The following is a 21,226-nucleotide window of genomic DNA, read 5'->3' as shown; positions in this document are numbered from 1 at the left end:
TGGAGCAAGGAGATTGAAACCAATTTTGACAAGTTAATCAGCACAAAATATTGTCAAGTATTCACCAAAATGCTATCTTTGTGGTTTTTCCTTTTTCTGTATACACTGGATTATTATTATTTTTTACAATGAACAATAGCACTTTTACTAAAGGAATATTTTTTTTTAAATCATGTTATATAAAAAAGTAAATGCCTAACTAAAATTTGCTTTTAATTTTTTTCTATTATTTTATTTTCCATCACCATTTAGCCCCCCTATCTTCTTTTCCACCTCCATCCACCTCCTCCTGCCCCACAATCACCACACTATTGTCTGTGTCCATGACTAAATTTTTCTTTTTAAAGGCAGTCTTATAGATGTCATGTAGAAAGTCAAATTATGCTTATGGACCAAGACAAGCATGAAATAGGTTTTAGTTGAATTAAATACATTCTATAGCTTGATAATAATTTGGATTATTTATCCTGGATGCATCTGATGGTGATTGTAAACAGGTCTGACATCCCTCACAATGTAGAAAAACATCAGCAAATCTACAAAATCACAATTTAAGAATTAATTTCAGTTTTCTAATCATCGTTACTAAATTTAGATCTTTTAATAAAATGGAGGCCAGAAAACTTTTTCTGTAAAGGGTCACATAGGGACTATTTTAATGTTTTTTTTTTTGGTCATGCATCTATGGCAACTGCTCCGCTAGTGCCGCACAAAATCACCCAGAGACAATACTAAAACGAATGGGCATGGCCTGGTGCCAATGAAATTTTAATTACAGAAACAGGTCACTGGATTTGGTCCTGGGCTGTGGCTTGCTCATCCCTGATTTAAATTAGGAATTTTAATGAGGACACTAGTTGAAATTGGTATGGGCCAAAGAGAACACTGAGTCATATTTGTGTGTTTTTTTTTACATCAGGCATGTCCCCCAAATGGGTCAATTCAGAAAGGAATGTTTATCACAGCTGCTTTCATGCTGAAAATAGATGATTCCGTTGTAAACCCTTCATGCAAACTCGGTTTTCGTTTTCAATGACTCATTTTTAAAAATTGCTTGAAATCTTCAGTAGAACAGCTTTTATGAGAAGGTGGTAGCAGGATGCAAAGTATAGAATATGTGCAGACATCATAGCACCAACTCAAGGAAACATCATTTTCTTTTTCTGTCTCTTGCTTGCCTACAGGTAATTTTGTAAGTGCTCAGGGTTTTTGCTAAAAATGGATGTTGTTACCCTTGTGGTTTCCTGTTGTGGAAGCTGGCTTGTGAAATGGGGCTGAGGCCTGTGTGGCCACATTCTTACCGAATGCCCATACGTCTGACTTGCTGCTGTATTTGAAGTAGTGAAACACTTCTGGGGCTGACCACTTGACGGGAAACTTGGTTCCTACTGAGCTGACATACTGGTCATCAAGAACATACCTGTGTGGGAGGGGGAGGACATCGATACAGACCTTAAGCTGCTTGGCTGTGCAGAATGGGAAGAACTCTGCTGGCTGCCATTGGCTGGTGGTAGGTAGTACAGGCAGCCAGTCAGCCGGATGCCTTGACCTTCTGGATCTGTTGCTTCCATTCATAGTGTATACTTAGCTATAGCCTGCTTTTGACTTGTAAGCTTTAAAAAATGATACCTAACTTTGAAAACACCAAAATATGAATGCAAAATGTTTGGTAAATATAGAAAAACACAAAAATGTAAACATAAAGTCACTCAGAATCCCACCCCAAAGATAACCTGTAATTCTACCACTCAAGACACATTTTTGCTTATAGTTTCCAATCTTTTTTTCTGTATATAACATGAAAAAAAATTAGGTTTCTGTCATGTTGAAATTTCCTTTTATTTTTCCTTTAACAGCATATCAAGAACATTTTGTCCATATGGTTACATTTTCTTCTGCATCATCATGTTTAATGGCTGAATTCCCTCTTAAGAATTAACATAATTTGTTTAACCATGTAAATAGCTTCTAATATTTTGCTGTTATAAACAATGATGAACAAAAATATCCTATGGAGTTATTAAGACCATAAAAATATATGTTCAAGGATATTCACTATACTGTGGCTTATAATAATGATAATGAAAACAATCTTAATGTCCACATGTTGAGGAGTGAATTAATATAATGTGGTACATTAATACAATAGAATAGTATGCAGCTATTAAAAAATAAGATAACTATATTTACCATAAGAAAAAGAGACCGTGGGTATATGATTATATGTAAAAGCAAGTACATATAATGTGATTCCACCTTTATGGAAACAAACAGTAAATGTACTTACTTGTATACATGACTGGGTATACCTAGGAACCAGGTATGGAAGGACATCCACCAAATGTGTTAGCAATAGTTATTACTAGTGCTGAGAATGGGGTAAAGGGTCAAATTCTACTTTTGACTTTATACACCATTGTTACATTTCTCACAATAAGCACATACTATTTATATAATTAATATAGGGGAACCCAATATATTTGCCCCCCAAAAAACAAATAAATAATGACTCATAAATAGGACAATAAGAAAATACAAATTATGGAAACTGAAAATTTAGATATAATTTATAGGAAAACCATACACAACAAAATGTGTTAGAGATATATACCATAATTTAAAACATCAGAAATAGCTGGTTTGGCAAGTCATTCTATGTAAATAATAGTAATAATGAATAACAACTTCATAGGGTTATATATAGCACCTTCCATACTTTCCTCCCTGGGCCTCTTCAGCTCCGCAGACACCACAAGACACCCAGAAATTACACTGGCACCCCCCAACTGATAATTTTGTGTTGTTTAACCCTTTCTTCAAATCATTAGGACCAAGTTAAGTCACAGGCATCTGAATGATGTGACACATAACTTCATGACAGAAAGGGCCTGGTGCATGGCCCCCAGCATCCCTTATTCAAAGTAAGACTTGTGTTCCCTTTTTCTAAGCAACAAAGGACTTGAGGTATATTCCCTGTATATTGGCACAACAGCCAATATTCCTACTTTAAGAACAAGGTGGGAATCAGCCCTGTTCTGGGAGCTTCTCCCTGCCCTCAGGAGCAAAGATCAGCTTTTCCTTTTGCATTTGAGAGAGATACATATATGGAATGTCAATGCAGGAGACTCAGTGTATCATGTTTGGAGTGATGGCAGGTAGCAGAGCTAAAGGGTACCTTGCAATACTGAGGGGTCCCAGAAGAGGAGCACTTCGTAATACAGAATTTTGGAGAAAACTTAGAGACAGATCTTCCTATGGTGTTTTAGGGCTGTTTGCTAAATACAGAGCTGGCCTTGGTAAACTCATCAGATCTGTTTGAAACTGCATTATTCCTCCTCAGCGTTATGTGAGTTTATGTTGAGTCAGCACAATTTTACAGCTGTATTTTGTCTCAATGTCAGTAACATCTACTTGCCCTTTAGACCAACTGTTGGCATTTTGAGGGCAGGGAATATCCCATTCATATCAGTATGCCCCATAAGTCAAAGGAGTCTAGTAGGAACTTGATAAATGTTTGTTCAATGACAAAGCTAGTATGTATGTTTTCATTTCCTATGTAAAATCATGAAAATTGGCTTTAAGGCTTAACTAGTATGAGAATTCAGAATTAGGGAATGGAAACTTTTAAAGTGCTATCAGAATCAAAATGATTCTCCAAATGATGAAGTGGTGATAGAACACCCATCAAGAGAATCTCAGAGTCTACTTTCATGCCTTACTTCATGATAAAGATAATTTAATGACATGACAACAAAATTTTACTGGTGCTAATGCTCTACCCATTTGGATATACAGTATATTAAGAAAACCCCCAGACAGGGCTAAAGGAACCTTGATAGACTCTATCGATCTATCAATTATCTATCTATCTATCTATCTATCTATCTATCTATCTATCTATCATCTATCTATCTATCTATCTGGCATCTATCTATCTATCTATCTATCTATCTATCTATCTATCTATCATCTATCTATCTACCTATCATCTATCCATCCATCCACATATTATTTATCCAAATCATCTGACTGTTACATGTTATATTTAAATATTTAGGATCTTGTGTGGAATTTATTTATAAGTTTAGAAAATATTTATCAGGATGTTGAAAGAACTAAAAGGGACTTTGTATGATTTCTAAAGTGCAACTTCACCTTACAGGTAAGGAAATGTGTTTCATAGGTAGGCAAAGGTAGTATGGGGAAGGGAATCCAGGTTTCTAAGCCCCCAATTCAGCGCACGTTCTGTATCCCCACAGAGCCTTTAATGATGATGGCATTGAGTTAAGAATGGAAATCCCCCTTTCATTGGTTGCCCCTTTGGAACTGGCTTACCTTGTCATTCCAAAGTCAGATACTTTCACAGAGAGATCACTGTCCACCAAGCAGTTCCGAGCAGCCTTTGGAGAAAAAAACCCCAACAACACAAAATCATCAAGCAGTAAAGGTGACCATGAATCTTCTGTCATCTTTCTTCTCTTTGGCAAAATTCCCAGCAAAATCCAAGATTTCCTAGCAAAACCCCAAATGTTGGGGAGTTGTCTTTTTTCCCTTTGCAATTTTTGATTTTACAAAATAAAAACATGCTCTCATAAGTATTTTCACCCACGCATCCATCCTTGTCAAACACAAAAGGTATTACCCATTAAACACAGAGCCTGAGCTCCTCAACGAGAAGGGAAAATCAGTTCGAGAGGTTTCCTCAAGGATACCGTGCAGCAACATGCACTCTTGAGGTATAAATGCTGTACCAGAGACTCCAAATGCACTTGCCTAGTGTGCATGTCATGTTTTCTGTTCAACACAAGAAAATCTCTAAAGATAAATACCAGTGCATACCAAGCAGAACGCTTTTCCCTCCCCTTCTGACTCAAACACATACACAAGTTTCACTTCTCTCTGGTTTTTGTTTGTTTTTATATTTTCAGTTATTGTATTAAATGACTGCTTTAGCACTAAGCCCTTCTTAGAGTAAGGGTCAATTTGGGTTTAATGGTTCCTAGAAACACTAAATTGACCAAAGACTTTCCTTTCCATCCCTTTTCCTTCAAACAACACACAAAGACCTTGATGGCTTCTTTTACTCTCTCCATTCTTTCTGAACTTCAAATATTTTATTTTGAAATTGTGATTTCTTTTTAAATTATACAAGTGTCATGTGCTTAAGCAAGTCACATGTGAGCAAAGTAAAAGCTAAGGTGGCCTCCTTGCCTTTCCTCCCAATGGCCCCACTGCTGGAGGTGGGAACTGTGGATTGCTTTCTTTCCTTTCTTTGAGTTTCCAATGGCTTTGCTTACCAAGTCCCGATGTATGAACTGGTGGCTCTCCAAGAAGGCCATGCCTTCACAAACATCATAGCACATTTCTAAGAGCTGGTAGGTTTCAAGTCCTTTTCCATGACTCTTCAGATAATTAAGCAAGCAGCCATTGGTTATATATTCAGTCACTATGTATATTGGGTATCTCTTTGAGCACACTCCATAGAATTTCACCAGCTTGGGATGGTTGAGTTTCCTGGAAACAACAGATTTTCAAAGTTAAGTATTGAATTTCCACACTCCACTTTCCAGATGTCCTGAAAAAGTATCACTCTCAGATATTTGTTTGTTTGAATTCCCCCCTTCTACTTGAACAGGGAAAGAAGAAAAAGTTTTGAATCTTATTTTGGATCTTATTAGTCTTTGAAGGAAAAAATGCTGTCTTACATTGGACATTGATAACCCCAGCAGCAATTTAGTGGTTATGGATACTGTGCTCAACTTTCATACAGAGAAGCAGGGAAGCAATGGTCTGGTGCCTTGGAAATCCTGTTTAGTCTAGTGGCATCTCGAGGACTTCCATGACTGATTTGGATGAACCTACACCCTAAAATCACACACTTCCATTTTAAAGCATCTAACTTTCATGTCTAAATATTTCGTTCTAAAAAAATTGTATCAAAATATGAATGGCATAGATAAAATGAAAATAGTCACTATGTTAGGAAAATAAGACTAGGCATAATTTTTCTTTTTTAAAAAACTCATTGTTACATTATTTTTTCAATAATAAATTTAGAAAATAGTAAAAACATGACATAGCACTTCTAGTAGGTTATGATGGATGGACACTCATCTGTTATGATGTTTATCAACTTGTCCTTATGTAATCTATTCTTATCAATTTACAGGATGATTCTTTAACCTTCAGATGTGTAAAGTAAACCTAAACTTAATATGTCAACTTTTAAATGTTTTTAATAATTGAAGAATTATTAAATATTTAGTTATTTTCTTTCTTCTTGATTTAACTGTAGGGACATGCCTTATCCTATTACTCAGGGTGATGAGCCCAGTTATGCACCTTTCAGCAACTGTAGAGACCTGGTACTCATCAGTTCTCTCTTCAGAGGGAAGGCTTGGGGCAGGACAAAGGTCCGTCACCCAATAAAAGCTCTTACTTGAGCAAATTCTGTCACTAACCAGAGGGCACATGGTGGGAACACCATGTCAACTGGTATCCCCCACCTGATAAGCCTCAGTTGATCATTACATGTGGGATTTAACATTTACCCTTATGGTACACTTTGACCTCTTTTTTATAACTAGGTGATTTGTTAATGACTTTTTATGATTCTGCTTGATTACCAGCCTTCTAATAGCAAAAAGTATGTTTTAAAGTTATACCAGGACATGGGGGTAGGGGGGTTACACCATGAGCCTAAGGGAGTTTCTGTGAGATTTTTCTGTCCTACAAAAGGAAGAAGACATCAGGGATTCCCTCCCCAGTTTTATGACAGTCCAATTGCCAAAAGCAGAATGAGCTACATAATTTGCAGGAACTGGAGCAAAATGAAAATGCAGGGGTGCTTATTTAAGAACTAGAGGCCTGATGCACGAAATTCATGCATGGGGTGGGGGTGTCCCTCAGCCCGACCTGCACCCTCTCACAATCCGGGATCCCTCGGGGGATGTCTGACTGCCAGTTTAGGCCTGATCGGGCTTAAATCGGCAGTTGGACATCCCTCTCACAATCGGGGACCCCTCGCTCCTTGCCTTCCGCCTGCTCGCTCCTAACTGCCCGCCTGCACTTGCCAGCCTTAAGCCCAGCTTCTGTGGGAGAGCACTGACCACCAGGGGGCAGCTCCTGCATTGATCATCTGCCCCTTGGTGGTCAGTGCACATCATAGTGACCAGTCGCTCTGGTTGTTCTGGTCATTCCGCTGTAATGGTCGCTGGGCTTTTATATATATATATATATAGATTACTAAGAATTTTAGATGGTGACAGAACTGCCTTAAACCAAGTGTGGAGCCCTTCTAAGGTGGGTTACATGCCCAGGCAGCCAGCCCTAGCAAAGGTTTATATTCAGGGAAGTCTCAGACAAAGCTCTATGGTTAGATACCCTTCAAAGTCTGATTCATCATATTGACAAGAAGAGGTAGAATCATTAAATTAATTCTTTGTACTTGCATAGGGAGAGAGAGAGAGAGAGAGAGAGAGAGAGAGAGACTGAATTAAAACAGAGAGAGAAAGAGAACACATTCACATACATACATATGTAGTGCTTGGAGTTGAAGCCCATTGGGAAGGATTTGTTCATTATCAGTGAGGAAAGAATAAGGTAAGAAAGGGATTTATCAGACTGTATTGAAGGTACCAGGAAGCAAAAGGATATTGCCTATAGGGCATTCGTTTTCAGTATTGTCTTAGTCCTGGCCACTAGAGGCTCCTGCCCTAAGGCATGTGCTTTACAGGGACCCACTGTGTTCTGCATTCCACCATGTACCTCTCCACAGGGCAAGGAGGCCAGAGGGCCAAGGAGACATGCTCACTCAGAACCCATACCTCCCTTTTTCCATCACAATTGATGTACCAGGACTATAATCCCCGGTCCACATAGTCCCGAGGCCTTTTCTAGGACCTGTGCAGACTCTTTTAGGATCTGCCCCCCAGGAGTAAGCCACCTAACCAAGATAATTAGCCAATAATTGTTTGTGGGATACACAGAGGGATCTTGGATATATGAATGCTATGTTTGAACACAAGTACTGAATATAGTGCAGGACAGAGCAGGGATTCGGAGGAGAAAGGGGAGGAGGGGAGTTTGTGGGGGCCATGGGCCAGAGGTTGACTCCTCTAAAGAGTCTTCAGAATTCTAAATTTGAATATGGCCTTTCAGGCTGTCATGAAGGTATACTTGTCAAAAGAGGAGCACAGCCGATTTTATTTAAGTGTGTTAGCTTGATTTTAACTTCTAAGCATTTATATCTATGATATATGGCCACTTGCTCCAGGTCTTGCAAATATTAGAGTCAGGCCTGTTAGCATGAATGTCCTCCCATGGTGAGGGCTAAACTGCCTTTCCTCAGAAGAAACTTACATCATGGTCTGAGCCTCCTGGAAGAATTCATCTTCTGACATGGAGCCCTCCTTGATCATCTTAATGGCGACATCATACTGCCCCTTCCACTTGCCCAAATGGACCACTCCAAACTGTCCACTTCCCAGCTCTTTCAACAGGGTAATCTCTTCTCTTTTCAGTTCCCAGATTCCTAATAAGGTAAGACAGGCGCTCTTTAGGATGAGAATATAAGGCTTTGGGGCTAACAACTTCCCAAGCAATTTCTCCCCCAATAACAGTTTCATATTGGCAATATGAAGAACAGCAAGAATTTTTAGTTGACCACTTAAAAAACCCTTAGTAATGTGGCCTTATGACCTATTAGGCCACATGGTAATACCAATAAGACAATATATTTCTAAAAGCAGCTATGATCATTGAAAAGAAAGCTTACAGTAAAACCACTTTGCCCACTAGAGACATCATGGAAAGACTCAGTGTCAAAATGTGCTGATGCTCTTAGCTTGGTAAAATATATTTTCTTACATATGTGACCTGGGTGGATGTCATTATCCTAAATACACAAGGGTGAAAACTGGCTCCCTTTCTTCCAGGCACAGAATCCTAGAAGAACTAACAGGCAATGGGGTTCTAGAAGCTGATTATTGGATCTAATAAGAGAAAAATTTTGACAGTCTTTTTGTCAAATGCTGGAGAGATTACAGAGTTAGGTTGGGAGGACAGAAAAGTTATTTGTTTATTTGTTTTTAGAAAATGAACAAATATATTAGAGCTGAAGCCCTTCCTGGCACAATCTGACAAGGACAGCCTTCCTGTCTTCCCTATTTTTTTTCAGTAAATTAAATATATATGTGTGTGTGTGTGTGTGTGTGTGTGTGTGTGTAATATTTTTATTGATTTTAGAGAGGAAGAGAGAGATAGAAACATCAAAAACATCAATGAGAGGGAATTATTGATTGGCTGCCTCCTGCATGTTGGACCGAGCCCACAACCCAGGCATGTGTCCTTGACTGGAATCAAACCTAGGACCCTTGAGTTTTGCTCTATCCACTGAGCAAAACCGGCTAGGGCTATATGTATATTTTAATAAAAAAAGGTAGGAAATGAAGTGTAAGAGCCCAAATGTATGTCCATACCACTTCCCAAAGACACGGAGGTGGGGACCTTGTTGGCCTTGGTCGACACAGGGTGGCGGAGTCGTGTGATCATGCCTGCAACAGAATCAGCATCATATTATCACATCACATCACATTACATCACATCACATCACATCACATCACATCACATCACATCACATCACATCACATCACATCACATCATCAGTTCACACCTCTGCTTATACTCTCTCCAGAGCAGCTGGAAAAGCAGAGTTTAGGTTGTGATATGCAGAGAATGAATCCCTTCTGATCATAGTCATCCTGTAGTTGTATCAGCTTACTTGACTTAACTAATTAGCTCAATGTAAAGCAAAAATTAAAAGAATAAAACCACTTTGTCATCTTGAAAATCCCATCAAAGTGAGTGGCTTGATAGAGTTTTTCATTTAAAAAAATTCCCATTTATATGTTGCTATCTTTTGATAGTCCTATATTTAAATATGTATAAACACAGCACACACATTTGGTAAAAAAAAATTCAAAGTGAAGAGGGGTACAAAATAAAAAGTAAACCACTTGACTTTTAAAAAATTAAACTGTCAAGTCATTTTAGTTGTTTACATCAAGTTATGATAAAGCTGGGTTAAAATAATCATAGTATTTATAGTGGCTTGAGAGAACTCATTCAAAAATATATGTTTGTTGCCTTTAATTGTGTGAGGCTTTCCAAGTCCTAGAAACTGTCACAGGTGTTGTTTTACTCTCCTTCCTTTTTCTATATTTATTTACTTTTTATATGAGTGGTCCTCAAATGTTTTAAACCTTACACCTTTAATTGTAAAAAAATATTAGTGCACTCCTCCAAAATATGCATATACACAATTGCTGCTGTATTGATACATTATGTGAATCATAAAGTGTCCTCACAAATAGTAAAGTTAAGAGAATGAGATTTTAAAAACCAATCTAAATAAACATTTTACTGTTTGTTTTTTTTCTTATACTGTGTGAGGTTGCTTGTGCATGCTCTGGAGAGGAATCATCACACTTGGAGATGTCTATATAATCCCTTACCAAGGGTCCTTTTGAGGCATTACAGGTTAAAATAAACAATTGATGAAATTGGGACAAAAGAAAAATTCAAGTAGGAACCAAAATTAAAGCGAGGAGTGAGGCCAATTCACTTAATGTGCATGTAATCAGGTTAGGTAAAGTTGCACGATTTGACTCTGAGCCCACAGCTTATTATTACTCACTGTTGGAAATTCATCCAAGCACTGCCTCTAAGTGGCACTAGTCTTGAAAAGACATTTAGAGGGAATTTTTTTAAACTTCTTTTTTTCTACATTTATTGAGATGTTACTTACATATAACCTATGTAACTGTAAGGTGTATAATGTGATGATTTGGTACATGTATGTACTATGAAATTTTTACCACAATTAGGTTAGTTAACACTTCCATTAGGAGGGATTTCTATATACAGTTTTGCCAGTCAATCAGGCAAAATTTGGTGAAGATGTGTTGGTGAAGATGAAGGCTGTTGCTGTTGGTGGGAGTGTACATTTCTGAAAAGCATTTGACAGTCTTTAAATTTTAAACGTTCTTAACCATTATCTCAGAAACTAGTGCCCTGGTGCACGGATTTGTGCACATTGAAAGGAAATTAATTAGAAGGTGGCCAGTGAGGCGGGACTGGATGAGATGGGCCGGACATGCCCTAGAGTCAACCTCCCACAGTCCCTTCCAGGCCAGGCACACTGGGGTGGTGCTGTGGTTCAAAGGGCATCTGCAGAGTGAGTGTGGTCCCTCCATCAGGCGGGGTCCCTCGGCCTGGCCTGTGGGGATCAGGCCAAAACCAGCTCTCCGACATCCCCTGAGGGGTCCCGGATTGCAAGAGGGCAGTTCTCGGGTGATGCACCCCAAAATCGAGCTCCCTCCTCTCTGGTTCCGGTTGCATCACCTGAGAAGTGCTGCTGCCAAGTCGCTGCAGCTCAGCAGCTCCTGTGTTGAGCGTCTGCCCCCTGGTAGTCAGTGCGTGTCATACCTACCAGCCAGTGAGATAGTCATGTCACTTAGCCTTTTATATATATAGACTAGAGGCCCGGAGAATGAAATTCATGCATGGGGGGGGGGGGAGTGAGGGGCCCAGCCCAGCCCAGCCTGCACCCTCTCCAATCTGGGACCCCTCAAGGGATGTCCGACTGCCCGTTTAGGACCCATCCTGATAGGATTGGGCCTAAACATCCCACACCATCCTGGTAGGATCGTGCCTAAACGGGCGGTCAGACATCCCTCTTGCAATCCAGGACTGCTGGCTCCCAACTGTTCGCCTGCCTGCCTTCCTGATTGCCCCTAACCGCTTCTGCCTGCCAGCCTGATCACCCCCTAACCACTCCCCTGCCAGCCTGATAGATGCCTAACTGCTCCCCTGCCAGCCTGTTTGCCCCTAACTGCCCTCCCCTGCAGGCCTGGTCATCCCTAACTTCCCTCTCCTGCAGGCCTGGTCCCCCCCAACTGCTCTCCCCTGTAGGCCTGGGTCCCCCCAACTGCCCTTCCCTGCAGGCCCGGTCGCCCCCAACTTCCCTCCTCTGCCAGCCTGGTCACCCCTAACTGCCCTCCCCTGCAGGCTTGATCACCCCCAACTGCCCTCCCTTGCAGGCCTGGTCCCTCCCAACTGCCCTCCCCTGCTGGCCATCTTGTGGCAGCCATCTTGTGTCCACATGGGGACAGCCATCTTTGACCACATGGGGGCAGCCATCTTGTGTTTTGGAGTGATGGTCAATTTTCATAGTACTCTTTTATTAGATAGGATTACCTTTCTAGGGAATTTGGCTGCAGAAACACTCATATAGTTGCACTGAGCTATGTTGGCAGGACTGCACTGAAATATTAATTGTAATGGGAAAATAGTGCATATGATCCAACTGATAATCAATATAGGGTTAGGTGAATATCTTATGAAGTAATTCTATAATAGATTTCTCTATAGCTGTTAAATAGACCAAAGTAAGCTATATGTATCTGCATGCAAAGACCTCCAAGACATGTTGAATAAAGAAAGCAGCTGGAAAGTGGCATGTGTAGAATGATCTCATCTCAGTAAAAATATAATGTATCTATTTATGCATATACATATATACAAATAATGAACAATAAGTGTTAGTACCAGCATAGAAAAAATTCTTTCAGAACAGATACCAACTTGTGTATCATTGGAGAGATAACCTACATGGACATATCTATAATGTTTGAATTTTGCAATCAACTTCTATAGGCAGAAAAAAACTGCAAATATTTTTATAAAGACAATCTCTATGTTTAAGTTATTCAGCTCACTCAACTTAAATTTTCTGGCATTATAGAGTGTATAATGCTATATTCCAGGAAATATGGGTTAAAAATCACAGCAGGCATAGAGCTTGAGAACATTTTTTTTTTTACTTTCATGGTTCCCTATATAATTGAGAATATTAGGAGGATCAGTAGCATCCAAGAAAACTGATATTTATCAACAAGGACCCATAAAAGAAAAACTGAAATAAATTACCTGCTGAATTGTGTTGATGATAGTGAATAAGCTTTGGAATGGAATCAAAACAGTAGTTTTCTGCCAGGTACAATTTGTTCTCAGCATTTGTATGCACATGGTAATGTTTGACGGTTCCTTTCTTATCACTAGTAATTAAGAAAGACTGTTAGAACATTTTTAATAAACAATTGAAGCTTCATTGCATGATGGTTAATTATATTAGGTGTATTTGCAAATTTTGGAGAGGGAAGTCAGAGAGGGTTTCCCAGTCTTGATATCTGGCATTTTTCTGGAGGTATTCATGACAATTACTAATTATGAAAGAGGGCTCTTCTCCAAACTCAACATATCCTTTGTGCACATACAGAATTCATGTACAATAAAATTCCAACTTTCTAGACTGTTCCTCCCTTAGGAAGTATAAAGCTGCAATCTTCTTTTGATGATTGAAAGCCCTGTAATTCTTCAGGATCATTATTCTAAACAGTAATTCTTTTTAATGGTAATAATGAAAATTAAAATGTGGGAGGCAATGGTGATTAGGCTGTGTGTATTCTTTCCTGGAGGCTCTCTGGGGAGTGGAACGGGCAGGATGGAGTGGGTGGGGGTGTCCTTTAATTCCTCATGTAAACTTGTACCATTTGTACATAAAACATTTTTCTTTTGCTCTACTTTTAGAAGACAGTGGTAAATTAGGCTAACTGATTTAGGCTAACCAGGAATAATATGTCTGTCTTAGATTTGAGAGGATTGCAGAGTGGTTAAGAACTGGACTTTGAGTCCAGTTCTACCGCTTGCTGGCTACCTTATCTGTTTGTTATAAAGATTGGGGAGATTATATACATACCAATCTGCATTATGGTTGGCACATAAGACACTGCTAATAAATTGTATTTGTTGCAATGCCAGCCTAGTTAAAACTGCAATTATAAAAGGGAGAAAGGGTACTTTCTTGTTGCAAATGGCTAACCAGCTCTTAGTGTCAGTATGAAACTCATTCAAGCCCATTGATGGTGTTTAGTAAAAGAAGGCTTCTCTATTCATTGATTTGGATTATTTTAACTTGATTCCTTATCCATTTGCTGATTTTTTCTACCTGGTCACCTTCAAAAATAAATCTGGTGTCAAGAAACTTGACTAGAAAGACTTCTGATATTAGGTTTGGCTAAAACTGCAGGACCAGAGGGCCACAGAGCTTTTGATATTCGGTGAACCAAGTCTTCTACCAGTTCTTACTGAGCTGGCTTCAGCCAGCATCCAGATGTGCAACCTAGTACATGAGATGCATCGGGGAATTCTGGCATTGGAAAATTCCGGATGACTGCTTAAAATACATCTTATTCTCTCAAATTGGAGATAGAAATTCTCTAAAAAGCCTCTAAAAATAACTTTTTATCACTTAATTATTGCAAAAATACATATATACACCACAGGGTAGGACACACATTCAATCCAACCATTGAAAGAGGATTGTGCACACAGAAAAAAATTTTGTTCAAATGCTCCTAATCAAGTTTTGTCCATGTTATTATTTCAGAACATTGGGAGTTTCAGTGTAGAAACCAGTGTGGTTGAAGGAACATGAACTTTGGGCTGTTAAAGGCACAGCTTCAAGTTGACATTTATTAATCTTGTGGATGGGTCTTCATAAGCTCTCTTTGAACCTCAGTCCTCTCATCTGCAAAATGGTGCAAATGAAAACAGCTTTCCTATTTGCTTCACAATATGCTTAGAAGGAAAAAAGAGCTAACAACCAATGGGAAAGTGGCTTGTGAAACTGAAGTGGTACCCTGATGTTGGTAAGGATGATGTGCATGAGATGACTGTGGATGTCTTTTATGCCTAGGTGTTGGGATGGAGGTGGTGGAGCAGGTAGAATTACTCTTTCACAACAACAATAATAGTAATTGTTATTAGTTTATTGAGTGTTTATATATGCCAGGCACTGTTCTGATCTGATACACAAAATTATTTTATTCATGGAACATAGTATTATTATGTTTCATTTTCAGATAAGGAAGTTGAGGCACAGAGTTTAAGAAACTTGCTCAATGCCAGAAAGCTTTATAAATGGTAGAGTCAGGATTTGGAACCTGAGGAGTGGCTTCAAATCAGAACTCATAACCACATGGAGAGGCCAGCATCCTAGAAAGAAACTATCTGGGGAACACAGCTACACTGATTCAACCTTTTGCTAACTCTGCACCCACTGTAAAAACTTACTAACTTCAGACGTTAGAGTAGGTTTCTCAGTCCAGTTTGTGGCCAGGACCAACAATGTAGAGGCTCCAATGCTATTTTTCTATTTTTAGGCTTGGGACTGAATCGGGAGGAGTAACCCAGGATTCCTTTAACAAATATTTACTGATGCTGACGCGTGCTGTGCACTGGGCACTTTGCTGCCACCTGGGATAGGCAGGAACGGACCCCTGAGAACAGCCTCTTGGAAGTAGCGGGGAGAAAGGCCACTACAAATAGTCTCATTCAACATAAATACTTAGATCGAAAATTTCAGAGTTTAAATATGATGACTAAATGACCAGCATATTCAAAGAATACATAAGAAAATAAAAAAAGCAAATCCATGTCATACTTACTTCACAGCCTTACTAAATAAAGACACTGTGTACATTCCCACCTGACTGGAATTTCTAACCATAAATGCTCCTTCTTTTCCCTGAAAAGGAAGGAAAATAAAAAGAAACAGAAAACATTTTTGTTGACCTTGAAAATGATTTTTTTTTTCTGGTAGGCAGTAGGAAACTAGATCTTTTAGATTCACTTTATTTTTTATTTTGTATCTTTTTTAAAAAAAATATTTTCTTTATTGTTGAAAGTATTACAGATGTCCCCTTTGTTTGTTTTTCCCCCATTGACCCTCTCCTCCCCACACCCATCCCTCCCAAATCTTCACCACCCTATTGTCTGTGTCCATGGGCTATGCATATATACATATAAATTCCTGGTTAATCTCTCCCCACCCCCACTTCCCCACCCCCACATTCCCTCTGAAATTCACCAGTCTGTTCCATGGTTCTATGTCTCTGGATCTATTTTGTTCATCACTTTATTTTGTTCATTAGATTCCACATATGAGTGAGATCATGCGTTACTTATCTTTCTCTGACTGGCTTATTTCGATTAGCATGATACTCTCCAGGTCCCTCCATGCTGTTGCAAATGTAAGAGATCCTTCTCATAGATTCACTTTAAATCTCATTGATGACACAGATTATTCAACAGTTGGTGCAGAAGAGGACCCACAGTGTAGCTTCTTTCTTTTCTCAGTTTCTTCCCAGATCTACCCTGTGTGCTTCAACTCTTTCTTACCAGTTAACTCTGAATACTCCCTGATAATTTTCTCTGTTTTGTATTTATGTAAGCCTAATGTTTTAATCTTTCAGAAATAAAATTTAAATGCACGTGTCATCATATCATACTCTTGAAAGTTTTAGAAAACCAAAGGTGTAGAACAAATCTTTTACTTCTATGCTTAACTTGTTCTTAAGGACTTGTGTTAATTCTAAACAAATCCACATTCAGACAGAGTAGATAAAAAATTAAGAATGTGTCAAAATACCAAGTTAGTGAAGTCCCCTCCCACATTGACTCTTGGCTGGGCCATGTGACTTGTTTTGGCCAATGGGACATTAGCAAACATGAAAAAAACAGAGACTTGATAGTGCTTGCACTGAACTGTAGGGTTCATCCTCTTCAGCCATTGCCTTGAGTTTACCATGCTGTACAGAAGCCCAATTTAGCCACAGGGAGAACTATGGCATCCAGGTTGATTGCCTCAGCTAACCCCAAACCCCCAATGACTGCATCCACATGAGAGACACTATACCAAACCTGCATAAAAACTGCTGACCCAGCTGAATCACTTACAGAATTGTGGGAAATCATAAATGTTGTTATTTCAAGCCATTACATTTTGAAGTGGTTTATTACACAGAAATATATAATGGGAACAGGGGAAGTGGCTATATGTGAAGGGCATGGTAACCTATAGGCTGGACAACCAACGCTATGATGATGTGACCCCTAATTAGCACTAAGGTTTCTATAAGAAGTGCATTACCCAACAATAGAAAGACATTCTTAGGTGCTATTTTAAAGACCAGATTATTTACCTTTTGTCTCAGTAACTGTTCAGCTTGTGACCTGGAGATGTTACCTGCAAACCAGCTGCAATAGGAAAGAATTCAATATTTGACAGTTAGTAATGTTTAATTGCAGAATTTGTCATCTAGCTTTCTAACCTGTAAATTGAGACATTGGCCTAGATCAGGGATTTCCAAACCTGGCTGCTCCAGAGAATCACTTGAGGAACTTTGCAGAAATATAGATTCCTGAATCTCCACCCCCCAATTATGATTCTGGGTAGGGCCTGCATATGTTTAATTTTAAGTGGGCTGGCATTTAAGAACCTTTGGCCTCTTTCTAGGTCAGTTGTCAGCAAACTCATTGGTCAACAGAGCCAAATATCAACAGTACAATGACTGAAATTTCTTTTGAGAGCTGAAAACCGACTTCTGCGCATGGGCCACGAAGTTTCAATCGCATTGTACGTGCGTGCCCGCACGTGGTATTTTGTGGAAGAGCCACACTCAAGGGGCCAAAGAGACACATGAGGCTCGCGAGCCGCAGTTTGCCGACCACTGTTCTAGGTGATCTCTGAAATACAATAGAAACATCTCTGTCTAGTTTTAGAGGTACACAGAGAAATTTCAAAACTCACTCATAGTCATCCAGGTTTTCCTCTTCTTCAGATGAACTTGACTCAGTGAATCCCCTTAAGAAGAGAGGAATAAAAATGAATTTTAAAAAACACCAAGAAATAATCCGAGTATCTAGCAGTACAATATCAAATCCCACCCTGCTTTCATCCATGTAAATGAAATGTAGACTATTAGGTTTCCCTTTTTGCACTTGGGGAGGTATCAGCAAAGTGAAGAGAGAGTGACTCAAAAACTGAGTTCATGCTCAGTTTAATGAGAAAATGGCTGTTTGATACAAGAAGTCCCCAGGAGGTCCCCAGGAATGAAGATTTCATTGAGCCTTTCAGAAAAGTGGGCTCATGAAATAGATGAAGATGCCTTCAGGGACAGCTGTAGTATAAAGTTAAAAAAATCTCAGGCTGTGTATAGAACTATTCTTAGAGAAGAGTTATTCAACTCAAGGTTATTTTTCTTCCTGCTAGAGATGCCTGCGCCAGGTATATTAGTGTTCATGTTAACATCAGTGTGCATCACCGATGATGGAAGTGAGAAATCAGAGTGAGGGTAATGGTAACCCACAAGTTATCAATTCAGACCAATTTAAGGATTCAGAGAAGCAAACTACATAGATTTGGGGAGTTTACTTTAAATGTAACGTCTAGTTGCAAAATTATTGCAAATTTGGTTAGTTTTCTTGCAAATGAAAGCAAATCCCCAGTGTAAAGGACTATCTAAATTTGGCATACCATGACATCTTTGAGGTGCTGTGATTCACATTTTTTTCTCTTTGGTTGCTGCATGCAAAATCTTCACTGCTATAAAAAAGGAGGTACATTTCATAAATTTATATTTATTTCTAAATGTTAAATGACCAAATTAATTTTGTTAGATGTGTTTTAACTTTATTAAACATTGCGACCCATGTGTTTCACTTGCTTTGGAAATTTAAGCTAATGAGTCATTTTCACATTTCTGTCCTTGCAGGGTCTCCAATAAAAAGCAGTAGTTTAACAGTATTCATAGACAAAAACAAATTGTTAATAATGGCTCATAATAGCCCCAAACAATAGAAAATTTGGATTAATAAATCATCTTTACTGGTTTTGCCCTGCTTTTCTTATAGATATTTGCAAGCATTATATCACATCCATGTTTAAAATAGGTTATTTTTTTTCTTTGCTGTTGTTATTGGAATTAAAAGTCTTGAAAATACTGAACTTTTAACTCCATGTGGACACAGATGGATCAGCAACATTTTTATCATCCTCTGTCATCCATCCTTTTCTCTTTCATTTTGGGTGTTGAGCAGAACATGAGGACTTCTCCAAGTTCAAAGTATGTTTTACTTGGAATGTAATACCTATTTCCTGTTTGCCTTCATATCCCAGGCTCTTATTCAAAAATCACACTTCATAACTGACAAGTTTTCTTAACAAGGAAATGCTCCTCGGGTTCCATTTCCAGGAGTGCCTCCCTCTCCGCCTTCCCAAACATCCTTGCTCACTAGCATAGCTTTTTCACTCCATCTCTTCAGAAGAAAATCCATATTTAAAATGCTAAAAATATAGTTAAAATGTTCAACTAAAATTTTTTAATTAAAAAGTTTGTCCATATAATGGATTGCTATATAGACATTCAAAATGGTGAGATAGGTTGCACAGCAACACTAATATACTGTACACTTAATAATGACTAAAATGGTAAAATTTGTTATGTTGTACCACAATTACATTTTTTAAATTAAAAATTAAGTATATCTTCATGTATGCAAATGGGAAAAATGTCTAAGATGTTAGGTAAATAGAGCAAGTGGCAAAGAAAACTTTATGGTAAGACCTGATTTTTTAATTCTATATATATGGCAACATGCATTGAAAACATTTTAGGGGAATATACATTGAAGAGTCTACAATGTTTGAATGCTTTAATTAGAGCATGGATTATTTTACTACTCAGAAAAATAAAGAGTAAAAAGCAGCTCAGGCTAAGATAGTATGAATGACAGAAAGTCAGATGTACTTATATGAGTTGAAAATCCATGACTATTTTTACAATTCAAGCTCCATGAAGAGCGTTTAGTAATTATTATAATTCATTCATAGGGGATGTAATGCTGTTTATGCTAAGAAGTAATTAATCAATCCTTTGTTCAGACAGCTAGTTTCCTGAAGTTCTAGGGGAAAACCTAGGGTCGGGACTATATCTTGGGTGCAAAAGCTAAGGGTGGTGTCAAAAAACTCAGTAACCAAGATAAGTAGTGTTTTAATAAAATATTTTTAAAATAAAAATTAATGCAAAAATCTATAATGAACAAAATATCAACATTTTAAACAAAGCAAGGATCTGGCAATCTATGAGTTGGTAGCTCTGCAGCAACCCCATGTGAATCAATAGTGCTGATTACTTATTTGAATACTGGTCAGTCAGTTTCACTGCACACCTCCCTTGATGAATCACTTGGGCCTCTGACAGGGAGGGGACCTGGCACAAAGTTGACAAGACATTCACCCTCCTTGAATCTGGGCTTATTGTCTCCTTCCAAGAACACTAGACTTTAGGCAAATAAATGTAACTCCTGTCCTCAGACACCAGCTATAGATTAATACACTTGGATTCTACCTGCACTTTGGAATGAAAGCTACCATGACTTGTTATACTGAAGACAATAGCAAGAATTCATTTATATCCTTTCAAGTTCCATAGAGCCCCTATGGCTGTACATTGGTATAGTGAGGCATTTTCTTTAGGTAAAAATGGTGAAGATGGAAAGAATAAAACAATAAAAGGACAAAGGAGAAAATAAAAGAGATATATGGTGAGTCAGAGAGATTCTCTGCATGCTTTGTGGAGAAATACAAACATCAGTACCCTGGAGGGATGCTAATAACTGGGTGACAGGATGTCAGACAGTGAATAGCATGATGGGGAAGAAGTATAAGGCAGCACATAAGGAAGGGTAGTCAATTGACCCTTTCTCTATTGTCATCTTACAATTCAATTTCATATTTAGTGAGCATCAAGTGTGGGGCTCACTTGGTACTAAACCCCAGTGATATATACAGTTTAGGTACTGTCTTCAAGGTAGTTTCAATTTTGGCTTTAGACATGAGGAGACTGAGAGAAACCAAGATGGTGGCATAGGTAATCACCTATACTTGCTGCCTCTCACAACCACATCAAAACCACAACTAAACGGCAGAGCAACTACCACCCAGAACCACGGGAAAGCTGGCTCAGTGGAAATTCCACAACTAGAAGGTGAAGAAAGCTCATCGGGACCATTAAGAGGTGCCTCTGGATGTGCTGCTTTTTAAACCAGGAGGGAGATACAAGCACCCGCATGCTCTGAACTCCAGTTCCAGGCGAGACTCTGGGGGACCCAGACACATTCGGGGAGAAACTGGACTGTCTGGCATTGGGACAGGAACGCGAAGGGGGCTTACTCTTAGAGGTGCTCACAGGTATCATTGTTCCTGCACGGAGGCAGGGAGGTGCATGGGACTTGGAGAACCAGGGACTTCTCTAGTTCAGGG

General features: G+C 38.9%; 1 protein-coding gene across 2 annotated transcripts in view; it reads right to left on the bottom strand.

Moving 5' to 3' along the window:
- The window catches only part of BMX (BMX non-receptor tyrosine kinase), a 46,414-nt gene that overhangs the window by 4,255 nt on the left and 20,933 nt on the right, over positions 1-21,226 (bottom strand). For both annotated transcript variants that reach the window (XM_080652527.1, XM_080652526.1), the window contains exons 8-17: positions 18,440-18,508; positions 17,714-17,767; positions 17,106-17,160; positions 15,570-15,649; positions 12,991-13,118; positions 9,480-9,554; positions 8,362-8,533; positions 5,298-5,514; positions 4,336-4,400; positions 1,302-1,420 (exon numbers count right to left, since the gene is read on the bottom strand). In XM_080652527.1, the coding sequence (XP_080508653.1) occupies positions 1,302-1,420; positions 4,336-4,400; positions 5,298-5,514; positions 8,362-8,533; positions 9,480-9,554; positions 12,991-13,118; positions 15,570-15,649; positions 17,106-17,160; positions 17,714-17,767; positions 18,440-18,508 (1,034 nt within the window). The remainder of the gene's footprint in view (positions 1-1,301; positions 1,421-4,335; positions 4,401-5,297; positions 5,515-8,361; positions 8,534-9,479; positions 9,555-12,990; positions 13,119-15,569; positions 15,650-17,105; positions 17,161-17,713; positions 17,768-18,439; positions 18,509-21,226) is intronic.

The sequence above is a fragment of the Plecotus auritus genome, assembly GCF_963455305.1.
Source record: "Plecotus auritus genome assembly, chromosome: X".
NCBI classification, from domain to species: Eukaryota; Metazoa; Chordata; class Mammalia; order Chiroptera; family Vespertilionidae; genus Plecotus; species Plecotus auritus.
Note: the sequence above shows the minus strand (reverse complement) of the source record. Positions and strands in the feature narration are given on the sequence as shown.